Genomic DNA, 15,640 nt, shown 5'->3' on the forward strand with positions numbered 1-15,640 from the left:
ACTAAATTAATAGAAACATTTAAGTTTTCTGTTATAACATACAGAACCTTGTGAAACATTTCTGAAAACACCTGAAATTTCGCAAAACTTTCTTGACTTCAAGAATGAAATTGCTGTTTATGTGCATCTTTTTTTTAAATCTGAATTTATAGAAATGAAAAAAAAAGGAATGGAAGAGTCTTAAAAAAATCAGGCATCATCAAAGTCAGTGTTTAACAGCAGTTCAGTGACCACTTTCCTGAAATGCTTATTTGAACCTCAATTCAAACTCTTAATTCAGAGACTTTCTGAGGGTCACAAAAAGTTAGTTCTTAGTTTCATGGGAAATTGAATGGTTTTTAAAGCAAACTTGAACCAGTGTGTGATTTCTTTTTTAACACTGAAAACATGAGAGTTTTTTAATCAGTCAGCCAGCAAAATTTGGTTTCAGCAGAAGTTTGCTATATTTCAGGATCTTGAAGGTGCAAAAAGCCTCATGCCTCTCTATCCAATATTAAATCAAATTAGATCTGTAAGACAATTAATCAGTCATTTTAACTTTTTATTACAGACTTCCATTGAGACTCTTCAATCAGGTTTAAGAATTGGGAGCTACTTAATTTAGAAAAAAATATCAGCAGCCAGTATATTTCTTCACACATGTACACTATATGAAATTATAACGTACAATTACAGAACAGCTATGAAAGCAGTGTGATTATGGAACAATAGTATATTACCTTCCTGAGTTAAAAATAACCCTACACATTAATTAAATATTTTAAAACAATTAATATACCATGAGAATCTGAGCAGATGAGTAATGTTGATATTGTGTGGTAATGATGTTTGCATTTTCAAGCAATTTTACTGTTTCAGTGTTTGAACAATGTGCATAGCTGAGGCAGAAATGAGCTACAAAGGGCTGTGTTGATTTCTAAACACAAAGTACATTTTTAAATGTTGTTGCAGAATTTGCAAATACCTGGTACCTGTTTTGGATTCTATTTGTCAACACTTTTCCTTTCTCCTATTCAAAGCTGCACATCTTTCTTCATGATTTGCAAACAATGGGTGATGAAAGAAGTGATGATATGTGATACCATGAAATGGTGATTTGGCTGTCTTTTGAATTAGGATTTAGTTGACAACATAAACAGCTTCTCTTGCAAATGTGCCTCACTAGAGGATGAACAAGCAGTTGATTCTGGTGTAGTGCTGCAATGCTACTTCAGTCATCACCAGGATTGATATATGAATCTATCATAGAATATGCAAATAACAGTGAAAGGTGCAAGTCAATTGGTATTTCCTAGGTATTACAAACAAGAGTTGGTTTACCCAGACTGAAAAAAAAAATCATGACCTTAGTATGGCATTGGTGTAGGGAATATTTTGTTGAAAGTTGTGCAGTTGAAATTGTGCAACTGCCAACCCTAGGCTGCCAGTTCCATATTCCTACCCAGGTTTGATATTGGAACTCTTGTCAGCCTTGCTCAGTGCTTCAGTGTTGTAAAGGATATGTTATCTCTTTGACAGGTGTCCCAGAAATACTCATTTTCAGTGAAAACTAACAAGAAGGATAATTTGTAAGTTATAATTAAAAAGTAGGTTATCCACCTGCAGCAGAAGCATATTAATTTTATTTCTACTGTGGTTACTTTAGAAGTTTTACTTTCATCCTGATAACATCTAGTTTCCAACTGTGTTGTGTTAACAAAACAAACCAACCCCCCCTTATTAATACGTATAGAGGTCATTATTTGAAATAGGAAACGGGAACATACATTTTTTTTCTCTGTCTCCGTCACAGCAGTTTTTATATACATTTAACGACCATGCATAAATCAAAGAGGAATCTTTTCACCATTTGCTAAGGATAACTCTTCGGCTATAGTTAAATCTAAGAGTAGTCACTTCAGTATGTCCAAGAGAGAGCGTTCAGTAGTGAACCCATAGATGCAAATTCTGTCTGAGAATTTACCCAGACAATTTAATGTGGCAACCAGCATTTCAAACTACTCGTACTTGTTGTTGTTAAAGCTTTTTAACCGAAGGCACACTATAATTCCTTCTCTATCAATAACAGTATTGATTCAATATAGGAGCCTATTTTCTCTCCATTAATGCCAAAAAATGACTGTCACGCTCGCCTAAATAGTCCTCAGCTCGACAAACAAATATAAAACAAAAGTGCTGTGAGGACTAAATAACCCCCTAGACTTCTCCATTACTTCAAGTCTGAAATAACTAGAAAGAGAATTGCTAACCTTTCTCCCACTTCTTTTACCAGGTCCCGGACTGGCATTTTTAGCTTATCCAGAAGCAGTGACACAGTTACCGATCTCTCCTTTGTGGGCAATTCTGTTCTTCTCCATGTTGCTTATGCTTGGAATAGACAGCCAGGTAATGTTGTTTTTAAACAGCAATTAATCCTAATAAAGGCAGATTATTTTTCTGTATGACATGAGACACAGTAAATTTTACCATATACTGTATTTACCTGAATACAAGACGACCCCAAATTTAAGATGGCCCACCAATAATTAGATTCTATTACTGGGAAATGTATACATTTGTTATAATTTTCCACTTATAGAATTTTACTTTTGGGGCATCATCTTAAATTTATACCCACTACCACTGCAGGTGGTGAAGGGACAGATGAAGAGGAAGTAATGGGGCAGGCAGTGAAGGCACAGACATTGGGGGGCAGTAAGGAGACAGGTGGTAGGGGAGGCATGCAGCTTGCCCCATGCAACCTGCCCCCCCACCACTTACCCCTTCTGTACCTACCTCCTACAGCCTCAGGTCTGTCACCCTCTTCTGCCCTCAGTGTTTCTTCTGCCCCCCACTCAGCCTCAGGCCTCAAGCCCCCCTTTCTCTAACCCCCTCTTTCCCCTCTGTGCTGCTTCTGCCCCCTGCATCCTTGGGTCCCTGCTCCTCCTTCCCTCTGTCCTTCTCCTTACCCTTGCCTGCCCCTCCTTCTCCCTCTTACCCTTGCTCCAGCACCAGCAGACTCCATTCCTGCTGTAGCCTGAGGCATGAAGCACAGCTGTTACAGAGCCAGGCCATACTCCATGCTCCAAGCTTCAGTGGAGGCAGAGCCTGCCAGCACTAGAGCAAAGGTAAGGGGGGTGCAGCAGGGGAGGGAGAAGCAGCATGGTGGGGAGGGGGAGGAGCAGCAGGGGCCCATACTGCAGGGGAGGAGCAGCAGAGGGGTACAGAGGTGGCTGCCCCCCCCCACCTTATACTCAATTGTAAGATGAGGGGCTTCTCTCCTCCCCACGTTAAATGGGAGGGAAAAGTCATCTTTCAATTGAGTGAATATAGTATATCCCACATCAAGATATCCCTGGGTACAGGAGCACATCTAGTGCAATGGGGTAGCTAGCAGGGGTAAGGGACCAGTAGAAACAGGATAACCAATTGGAACTAAGCTACTTTCCTTTCCACAAAAAAACCCAGAGTTAGTAACTGCAGGTACAGAATGCAGGATGCTGAGATGATGAGGTGGATGGAGCATCCTACAAGACTGTGGGGAGCTCCCCAGCATGCTCAGCAGTAGACCTGGAAGCGGACCAGAAGCACTTCCCCACCCCCCACCTCCTCAGCTCAGCAGGGGTGGGGGGACTGCGCACCCCCCACCCCTGTACCTCCTCAGCTCGGCAACTGGTGCCTCCTGGGTCTGGGGTGGGGGGCACATGGGCTTTCTCCGTGGTTGATTGCCAAGCCAGGGAGGCAAAAGGAGAGGGGATGCGCATGCTCCCCAGCAGACCTGAAAATGGACTGGAAGTACTTCCAGTCTACTTCTGGGTTCACCGCCAAGCATGTGGGGGGGTCCCCTGTGCTCCTGTGCAACGCTTCATCCACCCCACCATCACAGTGATCGTGAGCCACACTGGTACATTGTATATATTAAAAACCTTTTAAAGCCATGTCTATGGTCGAATTGTTGATTCTCTGAATCAGGATCAAATCTTTGGATTTGGCCGAATCGAATTGGGGACAGTGATCTGAATCAATGAGTCAAATCACTGTCCCTGATACGGGCTGAATCCAAATGGAATAGGACTTGTTTCACATACACCTACTGCTTATATATAGCTAACATTTGACTAGTCATTACTAATAAGAACAAAACACTTCATTTTCTTGATAACCAAAATTACTTCAGCCCTCTCTAGGAAGCCACATTTCAACAAAATCCACCAAAACATAAGTAACTGTTAAATCTTATTATCGGTATATTTTCATTAAGATTGAAGTTCACTGAAAAACAGTGAAGTATCTCATACAGTCTGGGAAGAAATACTGTGAAAGTAATTAGACCAAAATATTAATGATAGATCTTGTCCCTAGGCTACAGTAACAGCTGAAGAAGTAGCGTAATATTATTATAAATCAGAGAAAATTAGGATTGGAAGGTACCTCAGGAGGTCATCTGGTCCAAACCCATGCTCAAAGAAGGACCATCCTGAACTAGATCATCCCAGCCAAGGCTGTCTACCCAGGTCTTAAAACCCTCTAAGTATGGAAATTCCACAACCTTTCTCAATAGCTTGTTCTAGTGCTTTGCTACTCTCCTGGTGAGGGTTTTTTCCCCCTAACATCTAGCTTAAACTTCCATTGCTGCAAGTTAAGACCATTGCTCTTTTGTTTGTCATCTGCCACCACTGAGAAATCTAAGTCCATCCTCTTAGGAACAACCCTTCAGCTAGTTGAAGAATGCTATTAAATCCCTTCTCAGTCTTTTCTTTTCCAGACTAAAGAAGCCCAGTTCCCTCAGCTTCTTCTCCTAAGTCATATGCCCCAACCCCCTAACCATTTTCATTGCTCTCTGCTGCACTGTCTCCAATTTGTCCACATCCTTCTGTACCATGTGTGGGGGGGGGGAGGGGAAGAGCCAGGGGGGCAAAACTAGACACAGTCCTCCAGATGTGGCCTCACCAGTGCTGAATAGAGGGGAAATAATCACTTCCCTCAATCTTCTGGCAACATTCCTAGTAAAGGGGCTCCTGGAGTCCACCAGGTTGCAGCCCCTGCACCTCTTCCTCCAGAACCACTTATTGAGGTTCTGGCTCCACTTTTTTCCTCACATCCATGGCCCCACCAAAGCCTGGGACCTCCTGGTTAACCTCCTCCTAGCCCTGGCCAACCTGGCTATTCATGTCACCAGGAAGGAGGCTTTGGCCGGGAGGGTCCCCAGGCACTGGGCGGCCATTTTCTTGGGTTTTCTCTGGTCCTGTCTCTGGGCAAAGCATCACTGGACAGTAGCTGCTGGCTCTATAGCTGCGTTTGAGAGTTGGTGGGTGGTAACTGGGGTGCTCTGCTTGGTGTCCCCTGAGGGTGCACTTGTTTTGACACTCTGACCCACTTATACTTACCTTTTTGTCATTTTTGTTGCCCATATTCAGTTGTTCTCTACCTCTGTTAGCCCCCAATTAAAAGGGGCTACTAAGTGATATGGTGGGCTAGGCCCACATAGGCCTACTAAACAAATATAACAAATAGGCCTAATAAAGTGGGCCAGTATGCTGTTAGCCTAAAGGACACACTGTCACTTCATAAAATAAGATATGTCTACAGACTGTCAGGCTTTCTTCATTTTCTTTTCAGCTGTTCCACCAGTTTTAGTGAAATGTTTCATTTATAAAGGAGCTGCCAATATTGGCTAAGTCATGATTGCACTCCTAGAAATGAATGTGCTTTAATATTAATCAGGCATTCAGCAGTTCAATTATAATGGAAATGACTCCGTGTGTGTAATATTTCTGAAATTTCCACATCCAAGGCCAGATCATCAACTGGTATAATCTGGCACTTTTCCATTGATTTAGTGGAGCTGTGCTTATTTGTACAAGACAAAGATATAATCCTGCATCCTTAACTTTATAATTTAAGCACCAACCTGGCAAGATTTTAAGCATATATCTAATTTAATGCATGTGTGTAATCTCAAATAAATGCATAAATAATTGCCTTCAGGATCTAGGTTTTGGATGTACACACCTCTTCTTCCATTACAAAAAAGATAACTTTAATTTAAAGAAGTGAATGATAATTTATCATTTAAAATTATGAGAACTGTTGCAGCTGAATAATTTTACACGTGGATCTTTTCAGACAGAAACGGGGATTTTTCAGATGTGCTCAGCAGTGTGTTCAGCAAAATTAGTATGGCTCTAGGAAAATGCTGAGTGCTTTGGAGACTTACCCTAAATCCAATCATGCAGTTTTATTGCATTGTGTTTAACCTGGAGCTCTACTTATAGTTCTGCACTGTGGAAGGATTCATAACAGCCTTGGTGGATGAATTTCCAAAGTTATTACGCAATCGAAGAGAAATATTCATTGCCGTTGTCTGTGTTGTTTCCTATCTAATAGGATTATCCAATATTACTCAGGTAAGGAGTGTAAAGGGTTTTTATCTTGCATGCTCACCTCATATTTTCAATCAGGTATGTTTAACTGGCTGAAGAGAAAAATCTCTCTCTGAAGATGATTAATTCAAAGGTTATAAAATTTTAAATAAATACAGTAATGAATGAAGATAATAAACATTTTTTCCCCCTAGGACCTATAATCTTTGTAATTAAGATTCAATAAGGAAGCAAATAGTACTCATGTAAAATTACTTCTACATGGAAGGGGTGTTGTGAGCCCTAATGAATGGTCAGATCAGGGCTGTCCCGTGGCCTGCAAAGGATTAGTCTTTGACCCTTGTATTCCCACTCAGCCACTGCTTCCCTCATCATTAGGCTGTAGCAGCAGCAGCAGCAGCCAGAGGCTCTGGCTTCCCCTTCTCTCTCTTCCTCCTGTCCTGCACCAGGGGGCAGGGCAGAGCAACCCAGCATGGGTTGTGGTACCAGGGAACCCCATAGTACAGAGCCCCAGTGCAGCACAGTGCAGTGCAGGAGCCTACACCCAGGGAGCTGAAGGTAGAACTGGGGCACCTGTGCCATACACCCATGTATGTGGTCATTATGGGGGGAGGGCAGAAGTACCCATGCACCAGATGCAGTGGGGGTGGATGGGCTGTCTGTATGCCTGGTGCAGCAAGGGACCTGGGGGCAAATGGCTCATGCAGGTGTGGCCCCTACAGCATGAATCCTCCTCCTTCCCCCATTAACCTATCAGGGTGAACAGCTCCCAGCCACTAAGAAGTTGGCCAGCCCTGGGCCAGATCACCCAAGGATGCAAATCTGCATAACTTGTCATTTAAGCTAAAGAAGTAAGCAGGTAACTTGTCCAGGGTTCATAGAACTCTTTGAGATCCAGGGTGACTAAGAAACAAAAAAGTATTATTTCTTCTCTGGGTTGCAAGTAAATACAGGGAAAATATTGAACTGAGAGTCAACCAGGAGTAGATCCAGAGCCACAGATCAACATTACTCTAATTATTTGGGAACCATTGACTTCTGAAGAGGTAAATGATATGAATGTGAACATTTTACATATGTGTTTTATACATATACACTTTAATGATATGTGTGTATGTGTATCAGGGGTGTGTGTGTGTGTGTGTAGACACACACACGCAAGTATATATATGTGAAATTGTATTCTGAGCTAAAATATTTTGCCATAATCTTGATCCATAACTTACAAAATTATGCATGAGAAATGTATAGCTACTTCTAAAATAAATCTTACGGGAATGCATTAACTCTTTCTTTATTTTCTTTTTACATATTCTAGGGTGGAATTTATGTGTTTAAGCTTTTTGACTATTACTCTGCCAGTGGAATGAGTCTCTTGTTTCTTGTATTCTTTGAATGCATCTCCATATCCTGGTGCTATGGTATGTGATATGTTTTCCTTACACTGCATGTAGTGTACAACTATAAAACCTGTGAAAATTTTTAGCAATTCCACTTCCCTACCATGCCTGAGACCCTGTTTCTGGAAAGCTGCCTGTGCGTATGTTAGTGCAGGGTATACTCTATGACATTTCTCTCCATATAGTTCCAGTCCACTGAAGGAGGTGTTCCATGAGTGGCTCAATATTTCTTTGTAAAGACACTTTAGAGTTTGAAAGATTTCCTTCAATCCAGCTCTTGGCATTTCTTGATTTTCTTTTGAAGTGTGAGTCCCACATGTTCAAAGGTGTGTCAGTACTGTTCTACTCAATGTTACAAGACTTAAGACAAATTAATAGTCCTCCTTGTGCTCCCACTTGGGAAACACCGCACTTTAAACTTGGAATCTTGACCCCAAGACAGTGATGCTGAGGCTTGCTAAATAGTTAATGATCACTGAGCTTCATAACCACTTGCTCACTCCTTTTCTTCAGGCCCCATATATTCCCTTTCTTGGCTGCCATGGGCCATTTTTTGAAAGTGCACTACCTAACTCGTGGTGCTCTGGTGTGGTGCCAGAGGACTGGAAGAGGGCCAACGTGGTTCCCATCTGCAAAAAAAGGGAGGAAGGAGGACCCAGGAAACTATAGGCCAGTTAGTCTTACCTCAATCCTGGGTAAGCTTTTTGAGAGAATTATCACGGGGGATGTTATGCTTAGGGGCAACCAACATGGGTTCATTAGAGGCAGAAAAGGATCTTGGAGTCATCATTGAGGAGTGTAGGGATGCAATCAGGAAGGCCAGCCATACCTAGTCATGCATCCACAGATGCATCTCGAGCAGGTTCAAGGAGGTGATACTCCCCCTCTATGAGACACTGGTCAGGCCACAGCTGGAGTGTTGTGTCCAGTTCTGGGCGCCGCACTTCAAGAGGGATGTGGACAACATGGAGAGGGTCCAGAGGAGGGCCACCCGCATGATCGGGGGGCAGCAGGGCAGGCCCTACGAAGAGCAGCTAAGAGACCTGAATCTATTCAGCCTCCACAAGAGAAGGCTGAGGGGGATCTAGTGGCCTGTTACAAACTAGTCAGGGGGGGACCAGCAGGCATTGGGGGAGTCCCTGTTCCCCCAAGCACTACCAGGAGTGACTAGAAATAATGGTCACAAGCTGGCAGAGGGTAGATTCAAATTAGACATCAGGAGACAACTTCACAGTCAGGGCAGCTAGGATCTGGAACCAACTTCCAAGAGAAGTGGTGCTGGCTCCTACCCTGGGAGTCTTTAAGAGGAGGCTGGATGCACACCTTTCTGGGGTCATTTGACCCAGTACTCTTTCCTGCCATGGCAGGGGGTCAGACTTGATGATCTGCTCAGGTCCCTTCTGACCCTACAAACTATGAAATTAATCTTTCATGTGGTATTTTGAGCACTATGTTAGAAAGCCAGAAAACCACAAGTTCAAACCCCTCGTGGGCAAAGGCCAGAATACCAGAATCACGGGCCCTACCTTCCTGTTTGAGTGCTCCAGCCATTCAGCTATTGAAGCTGAAATACAGATGACCTGTTTCTAGGCCCTTCTAGAAGCTGTTGCTTACCTTCAGAGTAAATAATACACCCATGTAATGTTTTAAATTATACCCTATGTTCAGTTTAGGCTCATGTTGCTGGTCGTCTTTTATTTCTAGTCTGGTGCAACAGCAATGATATATATATTGTTAGTGGGATTTGTATGACATTTTTTCTTGCCTAGTTAATCAAAAAGTTCAAATCTGAAATAGACGTTGATAAGAATACCCTGCTGATAACTCTGAACAGTATTAGCAGTGCACAGAGAATGTCTTTTAATATGTCAAACCTGTTAAGCTTGTAATTTAATTGTATATCTTTTTTTATTTCTCTACTTCAGGTGTTAACAGATTTTATGACAATATCCAAGAGATGGTGGGATACAGACCTTGCATCTGGTGGAAACTCTGCTGGTCATTCTTCACTCCTATAATTGTGGCAGTAAGGAATAAAAATTATTATGTTTACACTTATCTGAAGGATATAAATGACCCAAAGTGTGCACTACAATGTTATCATGCCATCTAGCATATTAATGCAAATGCTAACCTCTCCTCTAATTTGCACAAATTAAAAAAAAAATAACTGAGCTGAAGGTAATGGTGTAAGATCAGCGTCAGTGAGAGAAGAATCAGGGCCCAACACTGTTAATATTTTGGAATCAATGAAAGGAAGGAAGGATTTTTTAATTCTGGAATTTATTCTAGAATTTTTCAGAATTTTGTAAGTAAATTCATGCACTGCATCTTGACCATTTAATTCATATTTATGCATCCCATATCCATTCTGCTTAAGATACAGAATGTCCAAGAAATGCCTCTTCCCATAAACTAAAATTTTTTCACAAGAGTTACAGAGCTCCCAGAACTATTCTTATTTGCTCTTCTGCCCTTTGAGAGATGTTGCCAGGTTTGTCACCAGATTATACTGTGGCAAAGTGGGGCTCCCCGCCTAGCCAGAGTGCTAGGTTCCCCACTTGCCTTTGGGCATGCCCCCACCTGACTCACCTGCCAGGTCTTGTTCTTAATTAATTAAGATTAATTAAGGCAGGAAGCTGCCCATTCATGCCCTAATGCCAGGGGGTGCTATCTGTAGCTCTGTACCTCTCCTACACTGCAGCCCATGCCTTGCAGATGGCATCCAGCTGTTGATGTCACCAGTCCCACACTGGGCCTCAGAATCCTCCAATTAGGACCCCTCTAAGATCCCTCTGTTTAGGCAGCTTATTCTGCCTTCATTAGGGCTGTCTGGCTCCCTGAAACCATTTCCCCTCTTGGGCATGGTCCCCCCAGGACCTTTGGCCACACAGGCCCTGGCCTTACCTCCAAGGCTAGTCTGGACCCCAGGGCCTCGGCTCTGGGTGCCCCTCATGGTGAGCCCCTGGCCCTTTTGACCACTTGAGGGTATCCTACACCAGGCCTGTGCCGCTATCCCCTTCACCCTCTTGGGTCCACCTTCTGGTCCCTATTAGGGGTTACCCACCTGGTTGTGGGAGCTGGGGTAACTCACACCATGACTGGTGTTCCAGGGTCTCACAGGGACTCTCACTCCCCATCTGGAACAGCATGTCATTGTGCTCTATATATATCAACATCCTGGGCTCTCAGCTCTCTGGTTTTCCCCCCTTCACTGTGGTTCCTCATATCTGCCCCCTCACTCAGGCTCCACGCAGCCCCCTCACTGGGGCTACTCATCTCTGTCCCCTCCCTTGGGGCTCCACACCACCCCCCTCACTTGGGATCATGGGGCTTTGCTCCCTGGTGGGCTTAGGTGGCCTTAGCCGTGCCTGGCCCCAACTATCTTTCCTCGGGGTTCTATCCCCTCACAAGGCTCAGGTGCTCTCAGCCATGCCTGGCCCCCAGTCTCCTTCCTCAGGGTCTCTCAAGGTCTTGCACCCCACAGGGCTCAGGTGGCTGCAGCCATGCCTCCCTCCTTGGGGTCTTGTACCCCCCACAAGCTCACGTGGACATAGCTGTGCCTGGCCCCTACTACCTCCAGTGTTACTTAAACCCACCTGAAGGTGAGGGCTAGGGTTAACATGCCCCTTCTCACCTTTCACTAGGGTGATCACTGGCCTGGCAATTCCTGCAAGCTCCTGCACCACTGAGAGCCCCATCAGGCCACCCACTCCCAGCACGGTGCAGTTTTAGGGCATGCCCAGGACCAGGAGCCTCCAAGCCATCCCCTATAGCTTCTGCCCTTACCTCCAGGATGATACATGAAACCTTGCTGCCAGGCAATGTTGCTGCCTGCCAGCAGGGAACGGATGTGTTTATATAGGCTGCCAGGGATCTAAAATGGCTGCCACAATCAAGCACCTGCTGACTGCTTGGCCCAGATCTTAAAGTGGAAGACACCAACAGTGCCCTGCTGCATACCTTCCCCCTTAAAATGGTACCTGGGTGAGGTTTCTCTGCTGCTCCCCCCCCCCAACAGGCTCCCCTTGGAGCCTGTGAGAGCCCTCAAAGGTGCTCCGCCACATGAACCATCAACTCATTGGGCCTGAAAGCAGTGAAAAGACTTGGTCCAAGGTCTGATGCATACTCAAAAATATTACTGTGGTCATTTTCCATTTAAGAGAAATTGTGAACAAAAAGGAAGTCTGAAGTAAAAGGAAGCAGTAAAAAATGAATTAGTGGGCATGGTAGAAAAATACATCAATTTTGAAATAAAGAAAAGGAAAAATACAATAGAAAGGCAGTACTATGTAAAATACTATGGATCAGGTTTTCAGCTGTTATCATGTGGCTTCATTTCATTGACAGAAATGGAATTTCAATGATCAGATGCAACGTTGTGCCCAAAATACAAAATGTGATTAAAGGGCATCCACTTGTGCCAACCTGGCTTTTGGTGGATGTCTAACAATTTTATGTTTAACTGAACCAGAGGGAATCAAGGACTAAATTATGGTGAAAGTGATTAGTGAACATTGTCAGGTCTTCCTAAATCAGAAAAATTTCTGCCATCTTTTATTTATCTATTTGTCTTCCTGCCTGGTTGTTTGTTTCTTTTCCCTTCCTCTCTTTTCTTTTCCACTTCAACTCCACATATCTGTGGACATTCAGCATAAAGATACTGCTGAGATAGTGGTGAGATCCAGGTTAAAACCAACTTAGAATAAGGCAGAAAAGCATCTTAGTGGTGTCTACACACATGTTGATGCACTGTGATCCTGCCTTTTTATTTAAAAGATAATTTTCAGGAAAAATATCTCCTTCCCAAAAGTTTTCCATTGGAAAACCAAAAAACCAAAAGAGATCAGCTTGTTTTGTTTTGTTTTTTAAATTAAAATTCTAAATTATCTACTAAAAATATTGATTAAAGTAAATAGTTGTTGTTGTTTTCATCTCTTTCCCAAAGAGAAAAAAAATCACACTAGTACTAAGCTGCACTAATTCCATAGGTACCAATTCAGCAAGGTATGTAACTGCCTGACTCTAAACTTGTTAGCAGTCCCACTGACTTTGTTATAACCACTCACATGATTAAAATTAGGTACACGCTTACCTGCCTGACTGGGCACTTAAAAAATGGGTTGAATATGTGGAGATAAAAGTAAGAACACTACCCTTAAGCATGCAGAAAACCCTGTATCAAATAAATAAGCCAAATTCTTTTAGACATTATGGGCTATGTCTACATGAACAGAAGACTGTGTAGTTCTTACTGCACGGTCATTTAGTACTTGCATAACCAAGTACTAAATGACTTATTTACTGTGCAGTAGCATCCCCATGTTTTTTTTCCAGATGCTACTGCGCAGTAGTATTGCATCACAGTTAGTGTCCAGCAACACTACTGTGCAATAGCATACCTCCCCAAAGATTGTCACCTTGTTGTGGTGGAGAGGCTTGCATGTTCCAGTGACCCCGAGAGTGATGCCGTTGGGAGCTCATGCTCCTGGTAGGGCTACCCATAGTGGTAAGGTTGAGGGGGAGGTTCCAGACAAAGAATGATCTAAGAAGTCCTCAAAAGTGGAGCAGGCAGAGAAAGTCTGTGCCCCCAATGGATGTGAAGGCAGAAGAAAGGTGAAATGGAGAAGTGGCCCCAGTCATCATGGTTCGCCATGCCACTGAACCCGGCCACCAACTGCCAAGACTGTGTGGACCTGACTGCGCACTGGAGTCCCCACAGTAAACTTGCCATGCACAGGGTTCTGTCATGTCCAGAAGCCCTGTGGTGATGGAGGATTGGTGATGGGGGTGGGGCCATGATACCTAGAAGCCCCCAGCCAAGAATCTGCACACAGGCAGCAGATGTGCGATGGTCATTAAAGCTTGTGTCAGGACAGGGGTGTCCTTTAGCAGCTGCATCTGTGACAGAGCAGCCCCTTTTAGGATACCCTCTGGTCACCATGGTGGGGAGGGGACTAGAAAAGGTGCCCCCAAAATGGGCTGTCCTATCTCTTGGCTGGGAAATTGCACCCAGCGGGGTGACCAGTCCTACAGTCAAAATAAGGAAAAGCTAAACTTTGGAACCTGGAATGTAAGAATGCTCATCAACAACCTAGTAAGTCAAACCGTCATTGTGGCTTGGGAGTTAGCGAGGCATAACATCAACATGGTGTGCATGGGTCATTTTCGAGCTGGAGGGAAGTGGGCAGTGGGGTTCCACAGAGCTCGGTCCTTGGGTCCGCACTGTTCAACATCTTCATCGGTAACTTGGATGAGGGGGTAAAAAGCACCCTGTTCAAATTTGCTGATGACACTAAGATGTGGGGGAATGTGGGCACACTAGAAGGGAGGAATAGGCTGCAATCGGACCTAGACAGGTTACAGGGGTGGGTGGATGAGAATTGGATGGGTTTCAACACTGACAAGTGCTGGGGAGGAAGAACTAGAAGCATACCTACAAGCTGGGGAACTCCCTTCTCATCAGTGCAGAGGCAGAAAAGGATCTTGGAGTCATCACTGATACCAAGATGAACATGGGCCAGCAGGGTGGGATGCAGTCAGGAAGGGCAGCCATACCTAGTCATGCATCCACAGATGCATCTCAAGCAGATCCAAGGAGGTGATCCTCCCCCTCTATGCGGCACTAGTCAGGCCACAGCTGGAGTACTGTATCCAGTTCTGGGCGCCGCACTTCGAGGGATGTGGACAACATGGAGAGGGTCCAGAGGAGGGCCACTCGCATGATCAGGGGGCAGCAGGGCAGGACCTACGAGGAGAGGCTCAGGGACCTGAACCTATTAAGCCTCCACAAGAGAAGGCTGAGGGGGATCTAGAGGCCTGTTACAAACTACTCAGAGGGGACCAGCAGGCACTGGGGGAGTCTCTGTTCCCCCAAGCACTACCAGGAGTGACTAGTAATAATGGTCACAAGCTGGCAGAGGGTAAATTCAGATTAGACATCAGGAGGCACTACTTCACTGTCAGGGCGGCTAGGATCTGGAACCAACTTCCAAGCAAAGTGGTTCCGGCTTCTACCCTGGGGGTCTTTAAGAGGAGGCAAGATGAACACCTTTCTGGGGTCGTTTGACCCAGTACTTGTTCCTGCCATGGCAGGGGATTGGACTTGATGATCTGCCTAGGTCCCTTCTGACCCTAGAAACTATGAAACTATGAAACATAGCTGCTCTCAGTGAAACCCAGCTCTCTAGGGAGAGACAGCTGAGGGATGTCAGCTGAGGGTACACCTTCTGCAAAGGGAAACGAGATCATGACCCCCATATCCATGTAGTTGGTTTCACCATCAAGAACAAGATCGCTGATGTGCTCCCAGAACTCCCTTCAGGTGTCAGTGAAAATCTGATGACCCTTTGCCTGCACCATAGCTGAAACGAGTGCATCACTTTCATCAGTGCATATGTTTTGACTCTGGATTCCAATAAAGAAGTCAAGGAAAGGTTCTACTCTGATCTTGACAATGACCTTGCTTCCATCCCCAGGGATGACAAGGCCATTCTCCTGGGTGACTTCAATGCCCAGGCTGGACATGACCACAAAATCTGGAGCTCAACTATCGGCAAGAATGACATGGGGAAGGCCAATGCCAATGGTATGCTGCTCCTGAACAAATTCACCCAACACAGCCTGATCATGACAAACACTATCTTCTGCCAGAAAGACCAGCTCAAGACCATGTGGAGGCATCAGAGGTCAGAGCACTGGTGACTCTTGGACTATATTATAGTCCAAGGTAGAGATCTGAAGGATGTGCTCATCATGAGGGCCATGAAGGGATCTGAAGACAGCTGGATGGACCATTGACTTGTGTGCTCAGTGATTGACATCCACCTGGTGCCAAGACACTGGAAGACCCAGAAGGGCACCTGGAGACAGCTGAAC

General features: G+C 44.5%; 1 protein-coding gene across 1 annotated transcript in view; it reads left to right on the forward strand.

Moving 5' to 3' along the window:
* The window catches only part of SLC6A1 (solute carrier family 6 member 1), a 153,809-nt gene that overhangs the window by 122,819 nt on the left and 15,350 nt on the right, over nucleotides 1–15,640 (forward strand). Inside the window, exons 10-13 of the mRNA XM_090021898.1 lie at nucleotides 2,273–2,385; nucleotides 6,255–6,386; nucleotides 7,681–7,783; nucleotides 9,688–9,788. Coding sequence (XP_089878024.1) covers nucleotides 2,273–2,385; nucleotides 6,255–6,386; nucleotides 7,681–7,783; nucleotides 9,688–9,788 — 449 coding nt within the window. The remainder of the gene's footprint in view (nucleotides 1–2,272; nucleotides 2,386–6,254; nucleotides 6,387–7,680; nucleotides 7,784–9,687; nucleotides 9,789–15,640) is intronic.

The sequence above is a fragment of the Crocodylus siamensis genome, chromosome 11, assembly GCF_052110815.1.
Source record: "Crocodylus siamensis isolate JL-2025a chromosome 11, ASM5211081v1, whole genome shotgun sequence".
In the NCBI taxonomy this organism is placed as follows: domain Eukaryota; kingdom Metazoa; phylum Chordata; order Crocodylia; family Crocodylidae; genus Crocodylus; species Crocodylus siamensis.